The 18,469-nt window shown below is 55.8% G+C and overlaps 1 protein-coding gene across 1 annotated transcript in view; it reads right to left on the bottom strand.

Annotated features, from left to right (window-relative positions):
- NDRG1 (N-myc downstream regulated 1) overlaps positions 1 to 17,874 on the bottom strand; it is a 54,891-nt gene extending 37,017 nt beyond the window's left edge. Inside the window, exons 1-3 of the mRNA XM_021088875.1 lie at positions 17,707 to 17,874; positions 4,848 to 4,928; positions 1,061 to 1,096 (exon numbers count right to left, since the gene is read on the bottom strand). Of these exons, the coding sequence (XP_020944534.1) occupies positions 1,061 to 1,096; positions 4,848 to 4,910 (99 nt within the window). The 5' untranslated portion in view covers positions 4,911 to 4,928; positions 17,707 to 17,874. The remainder of the gene's footprint in view (positions 1 to 1,060; positions 1,097 to 4,847; positions 4,929 to 17,706) is intronic.

The following is an 18,469-nucleotide window of genomic DNA, read 5'->3' as shown; positions in this document are numbered from 1 at the left end:
GTTCTGAACAAGGTGATGTGACACAGTGGGATGTGCTGGCCTCAGGGAACCAATGGCCAGACAGACACCAATACCTTGGACAAGCCCCAGGGGCCCCGCGGAGCTCAAGGTCAGGGTGCAGCCCGGACGAGGCACAAGCACCCCGAGACCCACACGCCTTGCATGTGCTGTTCACACACTGGCCTCTGTGATCTCACAGCAGCCAATGTTTCCGACCCCTCTCCCTCTCCCTCTTCCTTCCAAGGCCAAGGCCAAGATCCCAGGCTCTGATGGAGGATGGACCAGTCCCTGAAATATGAGATTCAGGAGGACGAGGGAGCTCTTCCGGGGGGGAAGGAGGTGGAATGATAATGAAGACTCAGGGCTCAGAATGGTCTGGAAGCTGGGGTGCCCAGGTGCTGTGCAGGTGGAGGTCCAGGTGAGCATGTCAGCCTGCCCCTGGCCTGTATCTGGTCCCGTCTCCTCCAGGAAGCCCGCAGAGAGGTGCTCAGGCTTCCAGCCCCACGCCCGGAGCCCAGCCCACCACAGGGATTCACAGTTCCTGAGGTTCTGACCTGCCCCTCGGCCCAGGGCGACCAACCCACTCAGACACCATCCCCACCCCGACCCCCACCCCCGCCCCTTGCCCTCCCACCAACCCAGAGCAGAGATGGAGCCAGAAAACCGGAGAAGGCTGGTCTCACTTTCCCCGGGGCAGAGCCAAGAACACCGAGCCTTTGCTTCCTACTTCCTCCCACCGCAGGGTCCCGAGCCCATCCAAGGTCTTGACATTTCCCAGGCACTTGCCCCACAGCTCAGCCCAGCTCTGCAGGGTCGAAGGGGGCTGGACCTCTGTTCTGCTTTCACAGTGGTAACTGGTTCTGGCTTCCTTGGCCAGAACTCAAACCTGCTTCTATCTGGGGAGAAAGAGCTGAGTGTGGGCAGCCAGCTGGAGGCCACTTCCTTTCCTCCCCTTAGCCCTAAGGTCTGAACCCTCATCTACTCCAAACCAATGGAAGGAAGAGGGGAGGGGAGAAGAAAGAGGAGGGGAGGGGGAAGGGAAGCCGCATGTGCTACTTGCCTGCACGTCAAACTCTTGCAGGAGGCCGGTGATGGTCTGTGGAGAGACAAGAGCGCGGGTCAGTTTGATCGGGTTCCTAGGCCAGAGAAGTAAGGTCGGAACATACTGGCCTCTCTGTGCCCTGAGTGTATTAAACCCACCCCACGCCCTCTGTGGGGCCTAATTCCTTACGGAGAGAGACTTTTCATCTCAAAGAACAGCAGCTCTGCAGAAAAGTGGACATATTAGCTGGATTCAGTTTTGACGACAGCCTTGGTAGGAAAAAAAAAAAAAAATCTGCAGGTCTAAGCTGACCACAAGCTTGAGAGATACAGGACTGTAATTGCCTCTTAACTGGTCCCTCTGTCTCCATTCACAGGCTACACTTCTACAGCTCAAACCTGAGCATGTTGCTGTCTTTAAATGTCTTCCAGGATAGCCAACCATCTGGATTAAATCCAGTCTCTCATGGGTGGAAGATTGAGCTTTTCCCTCAATCCAGCAATTCGGTGTGTCCAGCCCAAAGTCCATCTTCACCAGCGCCGTCAGTGGCAGGTCAGGCCCAGAGAACAGGAAAAGGGCCCTTGTCCCCAGGGTAGCAGGGAAAGCACAGCTCAGAGCTGGGGCTGGAGTCACTCTCGGCCAACATTTCTAAGAGATGTGGCTGGTATGTTTTCCTCCCGGCTCAGAGGTGGGGATCAAACACCCTCTGAAAGCTGAGCTCCAGCTAGACCACCATCCACTGTGAAAGAAGGCAGCTCAGCAGAGCAAAAGGCAAAAGAGGTGAAGGAAAGGGAAGGGGACCCCCTTGGGACAGCCAGCGGCTGAAGACAAGATTGTAACAGCCGCCTGAAGGAGATGAAAATAGCTTCACACCACCTAGTCGGGGGTTAAGACTATCAGGGAGTTTGATAAATTCAAGTGGAAGCAAATGTGGCCAACAGCAGTGTGTGGGTGTGGGTGTGGGTGTGTTGGTAGGAGGGAGCAGAAAAGTTCTTACATCCCTAACTTATCAAATGCTAATAAGAGTGCAGGAGTCATTAGGACTGAGGATAGACATCAGGAAGAACTTCCCAATAGCAAACCTAATTAAAAAAACTTTGCTGAGTCAACCTAAGGAACTGAAAGGTTTGTTTCCATCGAAACCTTGAAAGAAAAGGACATGTAACCTGGATTTTTTTGCTTTTTTTTTTTTTTTTGCTTTTTAGGGCTGCACCTGCAGTATATGGAAGTTCCCAGGTTAGGGATCGAATGGGAGCTGCAGCTGCTGGTCTACACCACAGCCACAGCAATACCAGATCTGAGATTCATCTGCAACCTATACCACAGCTCAGAGCAACACTGGATCCTTAACCCACTGAGCAGGGCCAGGGGTCAAACCTGCATTTTCATGGATACTAGTCAGGTTTGTTTCCACTGAGTCACAACAGGAACTCCTGTAACCTGGAATTGATAATCTCTTAGATGTTTGTTTCAGACATAAAACTTTCCAAGGATACCACTAGGCTGCCAAAAATAAATAAATGCTGTGTTTAAAAATGCATTTACTCGGAGTGTTCCCTTTGCAGCTCAGCAGTTAACAAACCCCATGAGAATGTAGGTTTGATCCCTGGCCTCACTCAGGGTGTCAGGGATCCAGCATTGCCGTGAGCTGTGGTGTAGGTCGCAGATGCGGCTCGGATCCTGAGTTGCCATGGCTGCGGTGTAGGCCGGCAGCTATAGCTCCAATTTGACCGCTAGACTGGGAACCTCCATATGCCACAGGTGTGGCCCTAAAAAGCAAAAAACAAAACAAGAATAAAATAAAAATGCATTTACTCTTAGACTCAGGAATAACACTTGGAGAATTTATCTTGGAGATGCACCTGCATATGTATGAAATGAAGCACACGCGAGGTCCACGGAGTGTTTGAACCCCTGCAGCACGGCTAGGAATGGTGACGTGGACCCTGGTGACCACATACAGGGCACGGGTCAAATAAAGGCAGTGGAGAGAGAAGGAAGTGCTCTACCGACTGACGCTGGAAAGATCTCCAACACACGTGATCAAATAAATAAAGCAAAGTATGGTCACCCGTTTCACATGGTTTTCAAAATGGGGAAACAAGACTATGCTGACATGTATTTGTTATCACCTAGGGGTTTTTTATTTGTTTGCTTTCTAAGACTGTGCCCAAGCTCCAGACAGAAGAGGAAATGGATTTGGAGCATGCATGGTGAATAGTACTAGCTGGCAAACTATTCCCCTCCACCTTTTTTTTGGACGTAGAGTTTTACTGAAACACAGCAGGCCTGTTCGCTCATACATGGTCCAGGGTTACTTTCATGCTGTTGATGTAAAGCTGAGCAGTTGCAATAGAGACCAGTTGTCCTCAAAGCTGAAGATGTTTACCACGTGGCCCTGCAGACCCTGGAAACGGTAACGCCTGCAGCTTCCCCTGGCCTGGCTTCTAATATCAGTTGTGTCACCTAATGAACTTGGGCCATTCCCTTCCCATCAAGACCAGTTTCTGTATCTGTAAAATGGGAAATAGAAATAATTGCCTCCCTTATTTGTAATGAAAAGCCCATGAAATAGTGGACCTGAAACAGAGCAGCCATGTGCAGGGTCATAAGGGAATTAAATGAACAGCCCATTCGCCAAAGGCAGCTGGCCTGAGTTTGACTCCACGCCCCACATTTTGTAACTATGTGACCAAGTGAGAACAAATGAATCTCGGGGCGACTCAGCTTCCTCTTCTGTAAAATGGGAATCATCACAAAACCTAGTCTCTAATCAACCACAGGCTTATCCTTTGGTTTAGCATGAGATAAGCCAGGAAATATGACTGGCCCAGAGACAGATAGCTAGCACATGGTTCACATGCTTCGAAAGCATTTAGTTGATCTTAGAGTAACTTTACTTTGGAATCTGAGCTTTATATTTTTAAAAAAGGTGTCTCGTTATAGGCAGTGATGTGCCCTAGTGAGAACTGAGACATAAATATAGTTTAAAAATACATCGTCACCTGTGCAAATGAAAAGGCTTTTCGCATACAGGATGGATCATGCCAGGCTAGACTGTAGGCCAGGGGCTTCTGTTTCCAACAAGGAGGCCTTATGGTCATGGAAAGTTTGACCAAACAGATGGTAATAACTATAGCAATAAGAACTTGTGGGCATAGCTTGTCCCCTTCAGGGCAAACAAGTCTCTAAGGGCTCCGCATGAATTGACCTACCCTATCCTCACCCCGGCCCCACGATGGCAGTCCTCGTGTTACAGTTTTAAAGTCAGAGGATATGACTTTAAAATGTGAAGAGGCTCAAGGACTGGCCAGGGGCACAGAGCTGCAGCGTCACAGGCAGGATCTGAATCCAGGCAGTCTAGTCCCAGAGCAAGTGGCCTTAACCTCTACGCTACGGGGCAGATGGAGCTGATGGGCAATGGGCTTCATGCTTCAGGTTCTAGAACCAGGATAACAGAGGTGGGAGGCGCTTAGAGGAACTCAGGTTCAATGCCCTTATTTCACAAATGAGATCAGTGAGGCGTGGGCAGAAAAGCTCGAGGTGGGCGAGGAGCCCGGCCCACAGCACCTGGGCACTCAGTGGCCAAGCCAGGACTTGAACGGGTACCTCTTGCCCCTTTGCCTTCCTGGACGAGGTGACCTATGGGAACAAGGAAGCAGTGGACACCTGTGTATGTGTGTGTGTACACCCACGTGGGTGGATGTGCACGTGTGTACTGAGATGCCTGGTCCTACCGTGCACACATGTACGCCCGTGTACCAGGGGGCGGGGGATGGGGGCGGCCAGAGGCATGTCCACTCACCTCCCCTTTCTCCACCAAAGGCTTCACCTCCGCGAGGTCCACGTCCTGCAGCTCCCGAGACATGTCCCTGCTGTCACCTGCCTGCAAAGGAACAAAAGCCAGGACATCAGCGTTTCCCGCTGAGAGATGTTTCCAGAAAGGAGCAGGCAAATCTGAGGCCGGGGAACAAGCCTTCACTCAGCCCTGCAGTTCCAATGTCCTAACCACCAGCCCTGCCGCCCCTGAGGAAGCAGAGTCCCTGGGACAGGAAACTGAGGTTTATGGTCGCAACTACGCTCGAGACCAGGCCCTGACCTCCAGTCCAGGCCCAGCCACCACGGGGAGGACATTCCTCCCTGCGTCTTAGGAGACCCCCATTGCGGATCCCGAGGTCAGGCAGCCCCAGGTGGACAATCAAAAGGGGACAGACAGTCACAGAGGCCTGCCGAGTGCAGCCACGGCACAAGCTTCCTCCTCCTTCCTCCTCGAACTTGCCCCAGCAGAGGGGCGGCCACGCGGCCCACTCTGTGCAGGGTGCTTTGCTCCAGGCTGGAGAGGAGACAGACAGGAAGGCAGGCAAAACCTCCGGCCAAGGGGATCCGACAGGACAGAACACTCAGTAGGATTTTGAAAGAAGAAGCACTTCATGAGCCAGAGCAGGGGTGGGAGAGCAGGCGGGGAGGGCTGGGGGTGGGGTGCAGCGATCAGGGTGGGCCAGAAGAGGTCCTCCTTGGCTCTGACACCTGGGCAGGTGCAGAAGAACCAGGAGAGAGAGACTGAGCAGAGTTCAGGTGGTGGAAAGCCAGTGAAATTGTCTCCCTGGGGAGCAAGGCGTGGGCGGTGACAGGTACTGGGCATGCTTCTGGGAGGTTCGTCAGGGACCTGGAAGCATGAACACTCCTTCTTACAGATCCAAGTCAAATGGGAGAATGGGGAGTTCCCTGGCGGCCCAGCAGGCAAGGATCCGGTGTTGTCACTATTGTGGCTCAGGTCCCTGCTGTGGTTCAGGTTCGATCCCTGGCCTGGGAACTTCCCCATGTCACAGGTGTGGCCAAAAAACAAACAAACAAACAAAAAAAACCAAGGAAAACAAAATTGGGATGACAAAGTGCCCACCAGTACTGGGGTGAGACAAAAAAAACCCCAGAAGATGGTTAAGTGCACGGGCAGAAGCAGAAAAGACGGGGAGGAGGAAGTGACAGGAGGAGTCCGGCGACCCCCAGGTCACAGACCCAGACCTTCCAGATCAGGCACGTGGCGAAAACCCGCCTGACCTTGGCCCTGACCCTGCTACCTTCCGGAGGGGGATCCTGACCCCAGGCTCCCCCAGGGCCCTACAGACCTAACAGCCAGGGGGAGAACGCAAGTCTCTGAACTTCCTCTGCAGACCCCGCCCCCCGAACCCAGAAGAACTCTCTTTGTGAAACACCTCTCAGCGGGCAGCAGAGCCACCCTGCACCCAGCCCCGTGCCCGCACATGGCATTCTGTGGGCAGATCCCCTGTGTGCTCTGGTCTGAGACCCCAGCATGATTCTCCCCAGTAGATAACCAGCCCCACAAGAATGCCTTTATGCAGCCCTTGGAGTCTAGGCTCCAGAACATTCCGAAAACAAAGTCGGTTTTATGTTTGGGAGCATTCCTGGGTGGCTGCCAGCTTGGAGGCAGGAGGCATGAGAAGCCAAGGTCTGTCGGCCTTGCTAACTCAGCGTGTTCGTGGTCCCGAGACCCTGGCCGTGGGACACCTCGCCTACACAGCCCAGGGAGCCTTCCAGAAGCCCAGGGCTCTGGCAACACCACCCTCTGAGCTGAGAGGGAGTGGACATGACATTTCACAGGGGCTCCTTCAGAAGCCAGGGCTGACAGAGAGGTTCGCGGCTACCCCCTGGGTGGCCTCCTTCGGCCCCACCTGTGAGCTCCCCAGGACAGGTAGCCTCCCTGGCTCATTCCCCTCCCAAACTGTGGCTCCTGGCAACACAACCAGGTGCAAAGTCGGGCCTCCACGCCCTTGCTGAGTAGGTAAATGAACAGGCTTTTTTTGGTTGTTGTTGTTGTTTGATTTTTAGGGCTGTAGCCATGGCATATGGAAGTTCCCAAGCTAGGCGTCTAATCGGAGCCACAGCTGCCAGCCTACGCCACAGCCACAGCCACAGCCGGATCCTTAACCCACTGAGCGAGGCCAGGGATCAAACCTGCATCCTCATGGATCCTACTCGGGTTTGTTTCTGCTGAGCCACCATGGGAACTCAATGAACAGGTTTTATGGGGCTTCATACCACTGTCTATATTTAAATCCACTCTCACATGATCATTAAACCACAAGAGTGAAAGACCTTGAAAACACGGACGGGGGCTCAGCTCAGGCTGCAGTTCAGCCCCGGGTGGTCGGTTCTCCCTGGCGTTCAGATCCATTGAGTGTCAGCCTCTGGCCACCCCTCCACCCTCTTCAGAACGGGAAAGAGTTCCATTCCAGCCTTTACAGCTTCCCCAACACGCTCTGGGAGAAAGCTCCTGACCTCATACCTTCTTTTCCTTCCTCCATCCCAGCTCCCCAGACCCCATGAGACAGAGGGCTGAAAACTGGCCAGTGTCCGTTAAAGATCAGCATTTGAGAATCACGGCTTTGGTGGGGGGGCAGCTTCACAGACCCCCGGCCCTCCTGTGTTCAGGGCCCTGGAGAGGCTCAGAGGTGAGCCTACCGAGAACTAAAATGGGGTTTGTCTAAACGAGGAGGGGGGTCTGTCCCTAGGGGGACATTTGGCAAAGTCTGGAGACAGTTTTTTGTTGTTATTGTTTTGTCTTTTTTGTTTTTGGGTTTTGGGGGCTCCGCCATCGGCAGGGAGACCAGATAAAGCAAAGGAAGCTGGTACTCCTTGTCCCTGGGGACCCCAGGCCTGGGGCAGCTCTCAGGTGATAACTGCAAATGTCCCCACGGGGAAAGCTCAGCCAGGACCTCCGTCTAGGGCACTACCTGCAAAAACCAAGGAGCTCCAAACCAGCTGCAGAGGGGTACCTTGAACCTCGCCCTCCCCGCCCCTCCCGCAGCTCCCTGGTCAACCTGCCTGGGGCAGGAACACAGCTGGGGCTCTTGGGCCACTTAGGCCACCTGAGTGTCAGCCCTTCCCCGTCTCTGCTGCCTCCACCCCCCAAAGAACTTACAAACTATGTTTCGGAAAAAGCTGCTTGTCTAAAGAAAACCTTATAAGGAAGTTCAATACATTTATAAGGAAGCTCAATACCTTAAAAATTAACTCGATTAACAATTAAAAGAAAAAGCAAGCTGATATGCTTTGGATGAAGCCGGGGACACTTCCCAGCAGCCCCTCATGCCCCCCCTCCCCGACCCCCGACTCAGGAAGACCAGCCCTCTCAGACCATCTGAGCTCCCTGTCACCGGTGGTGGCTTCCTCTAGCCTAGGTTCTCAGCACCAGGCACTGAGCCAAGCGAGAAACGACCAATGACAGCTCTGGTGATGGGACTCTTCTGTGTGACATGTCAGGACTGTCCTGTTGCCAGAGCTCAGCGTCACAGGGCTGGGTGCCCCCTGGTCCCACAGCCCCACAGCCCCTCCCCCATCAGGCCCCGTCACTACTGTCCCGTTTCTGCAGGAGGTGACCTCCCCCAGGGCAGGGCACGTGGTCCTCGCCATGCCTTCCCGCGGGCGCCGCTTCTCCACCGCCCGGGTCACAGCCCTGGGGGCTTCGGCCTCGGCTGCGACTGCATCGCAGGGTGTCAGGCTGCACATGCCGGGGCGGTGAGACCCCAAAAGGCCTGCAGTGCTGCACGCTCACCATGCCCAGGGAGGCAAAGTCCCCTCTGGCTGAGAACCACGGTCCCAGGGCAGCTCACGGCAGGAGCCCAGAGCCGTCGGCCAGATGCAATTCTCATCAAGCCCAGCACGCGGGCACACACACGTGCACACAGGCTCCCCTCACCATACACCCTGACACTCCCTCACACACACACACAGCCCCGCCACTGCCATCAGTCTGCCCCGGGGGTCTGAGTGACTGTCCTGCAATGACACGGCCAGCGCAGAGGGAGGGGCGGGGGTGGGAAGGCCTCTGGCGCCCACCCTCTCACTTCTTCACCTCACTCTTCAAGTGCGTCCTGTGGGGTTCAGGTTCATAATCCCAAGACCACACGGCTCGCTGAAGGAAGCAGTCCCAGCATTGGGGGGAATGGATCGAGGTGACCTGGTTTGGGGGCTCTGGCCAGTGTCCCCACCCCCCGAGACCGCTCCAAACCCACATCCAGGGGGTCTCTCCCCACCACCGACCCGAGGCCCCACTTGGCCCGCCCCTGCCCCTCTCCATTGCCTCCTGGAAAGCCCTAGCACAGAGTGTCAGACCGACAAGGGCCGAGGCCATCATATAGTGGACACAGGTGACAGGGCATGACGAGGCAGAGCCCACGTGTCAGACTCCCAGCCCTCCGCTCCACCTGCAGGGGGATCGGGGTGGTACCAACCACGTCCCGGCATAAAGGGCAGCTGCTCCAGACCAGAAATGAGGTCAGGACAGGTCTCCTTCTGCTAAAACCCCACTCAGTGCCAGAAACAGGGCTCCAAGCCATGCCAGCTGCTAGACTGGTTCGTGCCACTCTTCCTTCCCCACCTGCCTGCCAAGAGGGAATTCGGAGAAGTGAAAGGGAGCCAGGAACCCGAGGGAAAAAGACTTGAGGGTCCGACCTGGGCTTCCTCCTTAATTACCTCTGGGATCTAACCTCTTCGCCTCAGTCTGCTCATCTGTGAAATGGGTATAACAACTCCTGCTCCCAGTGAGTGGCAGCCAGACTCAAAGACAAGGCTGGCACAGAGAACCTGGCAAATGGCTGCTCAAATTCATCAGTGCACTTTCCTCTCCTGGTTGCCTCAGAGACCTGGGGACACCTGTGGGGACACAGTCTGAGTTTTATACCTCTTTAGTCTCCTGAGTGGCCCAGCAAGGAGAGCGCACACAGAAGATTCAGCAAGGGCCACGTGGGTTCCCAGCAGTCCCACCCACAGCAGCACCCATAATGGTCAATGAGTAACGAAGCCCCGGGCTGCGGGGGATGGGCAAATACCTTTCCAGTTCAGCAGACCCAGGAGACGGCCAGCAATGAGCTGGACTTCGTGGGTTCCAGGGAGGCCAAGACAGAGATCTGCCTGGAGGAGGGAAGAAGGTGACCCCGGGGCACTGGGAAGGCAGTGGGCAGAGGCATCTTGGGCAATGAGACCACATGAGGGCTGTTAATCATCGGTCACAGGGACAGCGAGGGGACGCACAGAGCCTGGGATTCTCAAAAGACTGGGTGGAGCTGCAGGAACACTGCCTAGGAGTGGGGGCATGGGAAGCCTGCCCCTCACTTCACCACATGACTCTCCCCCCAAGTCATTCCCCACCGCCCTGGGCTGGGCTTTCCATCTACAAAATGTGTGGGGTGAATTCTGTGGACATCACTGGGTCCCCAAAGCTCAGGGCAGATGGGACCCCAGGTGGGAAGATGCTGCAGGCAGGCCAAAGGGGGTCCTACCATCCCACCAACCGCACCCCCCCCTGCCCCGAACACACACACTCACACACACACACACACACACTCACACACACGGCTCAACTCTTCCTGGATCCGCTGCCCTGGGAACCAGGACATTCCCCTCCTCCTGCCTCGACCCCTCCTTGTCGTTATGACCCAAGTCTCTCTGGCCAGGGCTGGCACTCCTCCAACAAGCCACCTGGGGAGACCCTTCTTCCCTCCCTCTTGAGCAAGTTCTGCTGGGCCTCTAGAACTCTCTTGAAGAGGGCAGAGAGGCACCTAAGCAGCGAAACATCCAGGACGTGCCCTGGGAGCCCCAGGCTGCACCTGCCTTAGCGAATGGCCAAAACCCTGCACAGACACACATGATCACAGCAACAAGGCTCCAAACTGCATCCTTCCTTTGAGCTTTCCAACAACCCCAGGAGGTGCGCCCTATCGGATTCACCATTTGACAGGGCAACGGAGGCACAGAGGAGATAAGAAACGCACCCCAAGTCCCCAGGCATCACGCTGGCACCGTTTCAAGCAACCTTAAAGGAGACAGTCGACTGCGATACCAGCTGGCATGAAACAGACACATTGAAACAGACACGTGTACTGTGCACACCGCCCAGGTAGGACGTGCTACGGATCATGTGTGCTCGTAGGCTTCTGCTGCGTGGATCTGCTGGGGGATGCACGTGCTTCTCCCTCCACCGGGAGCAGGCCCCCGAGCCATCACAAGGAGGCGCAGGCTGTGGGCAAAGTCCACGAGTCCCCGTCTTAAGACCTTTCCTTTCTCCCTGCACAATACCCAGAAGGGCGTCTGTGTTTAGCTTTCCCCAAAGTGCCTTCCTGGCAAACCCAATGCTTTGCAAAAGGGTTCGCTGCATTGTTCTACGTGTCCCTTGAGGAGGTCCCAGGGAGAATGTGGATCTGATCATCCCACCTTACAGATGGGTCACCTGAGGCTCAGACACCAAGGCCCAGGTGACTTCCTAAAGGCCAGACACCAGCCTTCCACGTGGGTACAGGTGTGCAGACCAGAGCCTCCCGGAGTCCTCCAGGGAAGCAGAGAAGGAGGGGACCAGGAGGGACCGTGGACACGTTCGCATTGCATCGATTGTGACTGTCAGCCACTGGCCCAGATTTTGTCCCATCCAGAACACGCCTGGTCTCCAAGCCACATGAAAGCAGTGTTCTTTCCAGCACACTGGGCTCTTTATAGAACAGAATTTAAAGGGAGTGGGGGCGGGGCGATCAATGCGTGCTGCTGCTGTTTGCCGCACCGTCTTCCCCAAATACAGTCATCCAGAGGGTTCCAGAGAACAATGCCACTCCTGCATGAACCTCAAGGAAAGTAGCCTTGGGGTCCGCCGTGGCCTCTTCCCGCTTTGTCCAGGATGTGTTCTTCTGTCTCTCCTTTGCCAAAGAGATTTTGACATCAAGCTACCAGGCGTGTCATGGGTTCTCTTGATGTTTTCTGGACCTTTTGAAACTCCAGGCTCCGGGGAGGGTCAGGAAGCTGATGGCCTTAAGGCTTAATGTTTTTCTTACGTAATCAACCTAGCTAACAATATGGGTGGGCTCCCTGGACCTTCAAGAAAGTTCCCCAGGAGGTCCCCCAGCATAGCTCCTGGTAACATATCCATGAGGAGGTGGGTTCGATTCCTGGCCCTGCTCCGTGGGTTAAGGATCCAGCATTGCTGTGGCTGTGGTATAGGCCGGCAGCTGTAGGTCTGATTCAACCCCTAGCCTGGGAATTTCCATATGCCTTGAGCATGGCCCTAAAAAGACCAAAAAGAAAAAAAAAAAAAAAATTCCCCAGTTGAGGAAAAGGGAAGTTGAAAATAGGGCTTTCAAAGGCCCATAAAATAGCCAGCGCTACTGCGGAAAAGACAATCAGATAATCAGAATTCCTCCGGGGCCCCTGGTGCTTTGTATGGAGGCTGAAACTCAGTTGCATTCAACAAATTGTCCGACATGGAAAGAATACAAAAGGAATCCCTAGCACACCACAGCGGCATCCGTTCCCCGGGTACCAGGCTGGGGCTGCAGTGGAACTTCCCTGAGCTCAGCCAGAGCACAGAACTTGCAAGAAGGTCAGGGAGCGTGTCTGGAACACAATAGCAGGAAGAGGGAAGGGCCAGCAACCCGTCCTCACCCACCCTCTTCCCTGCAACACCTAGATTTTCCTGTAGCTCCTCAGTGGAGTTTTGGCAGCCAGGCAACTTGTCTGGCAGAGAGAAGATCTGACCCTCTGCAGAGACGAGCGAATAACGGAGGTCCGAAGGAGGAGGCTGGTTGGCTTGGAGGTTTTTTCCTGTGCCTCTTTGGGACTAGCATGTGCAGCACTGGATGGTCTCTGAGGTCATATGTTGAAAGCACATGGATGGAGCCAGCGTTAGCATAGGGCATGGATTCGGATCCTTCCTACAAAACCCGCTGCCCCTGAGACGGAATGACTGCCACGCTGACAGGGTCCTTCCCCAGAGTGGTCCTGCTGCTTCTACCCTCTGGGTAGCCTTCCAATCTCCCCTGGAACAGATCCCCATCACCTGATTCTGGACAAGCAAGTGACCTGCCCGAGCCTCAGTTTTCTGCTCTGAGAAATGGTTCAAGTTACTTCCTTCGTAAATGGAAGTTTCTATTGGACCCGCACTAAGTGAGTGCCTACTAAGTGCCAGGCCCTCAGGTCTATAGGGAAAAAGGGTACGGTTCTCCCTTTGTGGCGCAGCAAAAATGAATCTAGTATCCATGAGGATGTGGGTTTGATCCCTGGCCTCGCTCAGTGGGTTAAGGATCCGGCATTGCCGTGAGCTGTGGTGTAGGTCGAAGTCGTGGCTTGGATCCTACGTTGCTGTGGCTATGCCCCTGTAGCTCTGATTCGACCCCTAGCCTGGGAACCTCCATATGCTGCGGATGCAGGCCCCTCCCCAGGAGGGTGGAGCCCAGGGTCAAGACGGAGGAAGTAGACTAGCCCTGGTCCCCATACGCAGAGCTGCACATGGGGTATAAAAAACACTTATGCACAGAGGTTTCCACAGGTTTAAGGAAGGGGAAAAAAAAACATATGTAAAATAAAAGATGAGGCCCTCATCTGCTAAAGAGTCTCATTTCCTAACTTGGTTGGGGGAACACCCCAGCTAGACTGGAAACGCCTGGGGATGGAGCCCAGGTCTTCAGTATATGTCAGATATGAAAGTCAAAGACCGGGTCCGAGAGATACCTATGTGTGGACCCGAATTCTGTACCCTGGTCCCTCTGCAGCATCAAACCAGTCTCCCCCCCGGAGAGCCCACCCTGAAGATCTGGGCTCCACGCACATCCCATCTGAATCTGCCACCTGGCACACCCCCCTCCAACAAACCTGGGCTGGCATGGCAGGGGGCCAAGGGAAAGTCCAGGGAATGAACCTCTAACTGCGGGCTCTGCAGCAGAGATGGCTAACCCGCCTGTCTCTGTCTCTGAACCTTCAGAGAAAGAACAAGTTGGAAGGGAAGGGCTGGGACCAGACTGAGATCAGGGAGGCAGGAAGGGCTGCCTGAAAAGAACCCAAGAAGCCAAGTTCAAACTCCAAAGACAGGTCCAAAGGGTCTGGGCAGCTTCCAAGGGCAATGGTGCAGGGGAACGTCCAGAGTGGTTCACCTGGAACAGGATCCCATCACTCGATTCTGGACCAGCAAGTGACCTGCCCAAGCCTGGGTTTTCTAACCTGAGAAATGACAAGGATGTTTCCTATCGCCACTGAATGAGGGGACACCCTGAAGTCACAGGGCACTTCAGCCAGATAAGAGCTACATACCAAGAGCTGGGTCCCCAAACCCTGGAGACCCCCCTTTCCTGTCTCTCAAACTATGGCATCCCTTTCCCTTCCTTCCCCCCCCCATCATTCTGGAGCAGCTGTCCCCAACTCTGGCTGCTCTCAGTACACCCCACCCCCAACCCAGCCCAGGGAGCTTGGAAACAATGCAGCAGCTTCCTGGCCCCTCCCAGACCCACTTGGCCTGGAAATCTGCATTTCAAGCAAAGATCCCATTCTATTTTTATGCCATCTGTATAAGCCTAGCATTTTGGAAAAACTTCAAGAAGCAAGACATGAGTCCAGCCGTGGTGGGCACTCCTCCTGGCCTGGGTATCTTTCGGACAAAGGTCCCTGATGGCCAAGGACATGCCTGGAGAATGTCATTTGTAGAAATGATTGACGCGGTGTCCTCACGAGCAGAGTACTGCTCTCATCTCTTTACCTGGATTAACTCAATTAATATTTACATGCCGTGATGAAACAGGCTCTGTTGTTCTCATTTTTCAGGGGGGTGGAAACCGAGGCCCAGAGCTCCCGGCCTCCCCTGTACTTGTCATGCCTTTCTGCAGTGATGCTGCCATGGGAAAGAAAAAAGGCATTCGAGTCAGCATCTCTGGGTTCTAAGCCTGCTCTTCCACTCTTAGTCACGTGGGCCAAGGCCAGCCCCTTAAACATTCTTGGCCTCAGTTTTCCCATCCATTCAGTGGAGCCATCCATTCAGAGGCCAGGCAAAGCTCTTGCAAGGATGGGGAGGGGTTTGGGCATCCCGCAGCTGATCTGGGGAGAGAGGTCCTGAGCCTCCAGGCCCCCTCGCCTGAGTCAGGGCCCCTCCCTGTTGGAATCTTAGATGCTGAGTCATCATCTTGGCTTCCTTTCTGAAGCACAGGGCCTTTTGAGTCACGCCTTGGATGGGATCCTCTGGGGTTGGGTCGCAAGGAAGAACTGCAGCTTCGGGCCATCAGAAAAACACAATGCGATCTTTCTTCCCCATCCCTGCCCAGGCAACTGGGGCCAGGAGATTTCAGTGCCGAGAGGGGAGGGGAAGGGGGGCCCAGCTGGGTTCAGATCTGTGGTCCAACCTGGAGGGGGCAGCATGTCTTGACAACCGCCCCCCCTTTTATCTAGGTTGCACCCCTTGTCACTACACTGCTGCTGCTCATCTCTCAAAGAATACAGGGTTTATAAGTGTTAAGCAGTCCACCACCCACGTTCGATCTGGAAAGCTTCCTCACCCGAAATTCAGCGAAGAGCCCGGGATTTTTGCCCTTCTGAAAATAAAATCATCTCCCAAGCCTGAGATGCCCCCACCCCCACCCCCAGCCTTCACCACTTTCAACCCCAGCCAGGAGACCCCTGCAAAGGGTCCTGGAGAGCCAATTGCCAGTTTCAGCTCATTCCCTGTCTTTGGGCCTCAGTTTCCATCTGTAAAATGGGAAGAAGTGGGACATCTGAAAACTTGGGTGAGTTTTTCATTCTACTCCAAATTATCACACCAAGGGATAGTAATCCTGGACTGGCATCTCACGAGGGGAGACCCCCGACAGATGCTCCAAAGTCTCCCTGGAAAGCCCAGTCACATGCTACCAGAAGGTCAGCTGCCTCCTGGGATGCTTATCACAGGGGAATGGGGCAGAAGGGAAAGCCATTCAGTTCATTCAGTGTGGTATGTGATCTCCTCCCAAGTGCCTGGCCCTGAGGCAGGTACCAGGTGACCCCGACCAGGCTGACAGCACCTACCTTCTCACTCTCTAGTGGGAGACAAGGTCCCACAAAGCTAAGAAGTCGCTGGTTTGGGGACATGGCAGCTTTCCCTCCTTATTTCCCTTTGCAGGTTTCCCGTCACTTCCTGATCACCTCTCCCTCCCCTACTCCCCTGACCCCCACCCTGCGCCACCCCAGGGCGAGGCACTGACTGCTGCTGCCACCAAGGGCCGGAATCTGCAACCTCACCTTCATGTCTCCCCTGGTTGGTGGTCCCTCTGAAGGCAGTGCTGGCCCTTTGCACTCTGCACCTTGCTTAATTCAACTCATGTTTGTGAAACTCAATAAAGACTCCAGACTTTCCATACATACGGGAGGAGGCTGGACGGTTGGCCTTGGAACTGCATTTTTCATAGCAAGAGCAGTCGTGTTTAGAGATTTTGTTCATTGGGAGAAGGTTAAGTATGGGTGATATAGACATTATGAGGAGACGTCCTGTGTGGCCACTGGCTGAACTCACTTTGAATCTTTAATCTTTCCCAGTAACTCAAAGGAACCAAACAAACTGAAATGCCCAGGATATCTGCAAAGAAGAGATGGCCTCAGCACAAGATAACCGGGCCCTCCCCCACCAGCTGCCAGGCACCTCCCTCTTCCAAGCCACAGACCCATGCTGCCCCAGACCCACGGGGTTGTCTGACAGCAGAGGCGACAGACGGGCGAGTGGGGGAGGGGTGGGCAGTAAGGAAAAGATCCACTAAATCCCAGCTTCAGCCACTAATTTGACCCAAGCGGTGGTGACAGCGCCGTTTCCCCAGGAGCCCACCACGTTGCACACGCCCTGCCCAAGGCTGAATCAGAGACCGCGGCGGCGGATCTCCCAGGATCCGCCAAGCAGCTTCCAGCTGTTCTCCACCCGGGAGGGCAGGAGAGGCGGGCCCGGGAGGCAGCGGCGAGAAGGACCAAGAGGGAGGGTGGGCGGAGGCAAAAATGACGCCACTCCAAGTCCCAGCCAGCGCAGGGCCGCCAGATGCCCACACGACCCCTCTGGCCCAGGCCACCTCGTTGGCGCCGCCACAGCGCCCACCCTGGGCCACCTCGGAGGGCGCGCCCTGCCCAGCCGCACTCGCTCCCGCTCGTGTCGCACGCTCCGTGACACACCGCGGACCCTCCCCCAACACACACATATACACACACAAGCGAGCGCGCGCCCCACCCGGGCTTCCAGGCTGAATCGGGCCCAGCCCCTCGGACGCACACTGGTTCTGGGCACCTTTTGGGAACCATACACACCCACGGCCCCTTCTCCAGCCTCATCCCCAGCGCTGATCACCCCTACCCAGTTCCCTTCTACACCCGCGCGCCCAATCCCTCCTTCCTCAGACAGCTCACTCCAGGGACACACCCCACCCCACCTACACACACACACACACACACACACACACACACACACACACACACACTCACTCTCTCTCTCTCTCTCTCTCTCTCTCTCTCTCTCTCTCTCTCTCTCCTGGTCCCTTCTGCTCCCATGTCCAGCTCGCCCCAAGGCCCGCGGCGCCAGCTGTGATCTGAGAGGCCTTGGGAAGCACCTTTCCCGCGCACCTCTCTGCCCCCCACCCCGACCCTCAGGATCCCACTTCCTCAGCTAGGGAAAAAGGTGAACAGCGACCTTTTTTTCCTCCACTTGTCAAACCGAAATCCCCCATTCCAGCAGTGCCCAGGCCCCAAAGCCCCTCCTCGCGTTCGCTCTCGCGCCACGGGGAGGCCAAGGACTTGCAGCTCCAGGGGGCCACAAAGAGCGATCCAGGAGCTGCAGCAGCCCTCGCGGGAGACCAATCCCTTCCCGCTCGACGGGAAGAGCGCGTCGGGCTTACCTAGGGTGGAGGGAGAGAAGCAAAAGGAGCCGGAGCTAGGCTGGCGGCGCGGCGCCCAGAAGCAGCGAGGCGAGTGGCGATCAGGGGCGTGTGCCGCCGCTGAGCTGGAGTGAGGAGCCAGACGAGGTTTGTTTATGCCCCGGAGGAGGACGATTTTATACGCGCCGCGGCCCCGCCCCCCGGCGCCTCGCCCCGCCCCCTCCCGCCCGGGGCCCAGCGCGCAGCGGGGACACACCCCTCGCCCGCTCCCTCCTCCCAGGCGCTCCTCCCGCTCCCCACGGCGCGCCGGGCTGTGCTGGGGCTGCGCGCGGCGGGCGCCGGTTGGAGCCGCCGCCTGTTGCGCAAGCCGGAGTAGGGGTGCGGCGGGGAGGGGCCTCCCAGTCCCGGCTGCCGTTCCTCTTTGCGGTCCCCTCCTTCGCCCGGAAAGCCGGGGCCTCGGTGTGTGCAGTGGGCGTGTGTGCACCGGGGATGCTTTTGTGCGCGGGTGCGTGTTCCTGTGCGCGCCCCTGCGTGTGCATGTGGACTTCCGTGTGTCTCTGTGTGACCGAGTGGCCCCATCTCCATCTCAGAGCGTCTTCTTCCGAGTCCCATCGGGCCATGCCCCGACATCCCTTAGCGGAGACTCCCCCACTTCCTCCGTGTCTTAGCTCAGAGACCCATTTAGCTGCCTTCCCAGGGCGGCCTCCTTCTCACCTCAGGCCCCTTCCTTGTTGCATCAGCTCACCGCTGAAATCCTCGCTCCCTTTTAACCACGACCGTCTTG

This window comes from Sus scrofa, chromosome 4 (genome assembly GCF_000003025.6).
Source record: "Sus scrofa isolate TJ Tabasco breed Duroc chromosome 4, Sscrofa11.1, whole genome shotgun sequence".
NCBI classification, from domain to species: Eukaryota; Metazoa; Chordata; class Mammalia; order Artiodactyla; family Suidae; genus Sus; species Sus scrofa.
The sequence above is the reverse complement of the archived record's forward strand: the minus strand, read 5'-3'. Positions and strand labels throughout refer to the sequence as shown.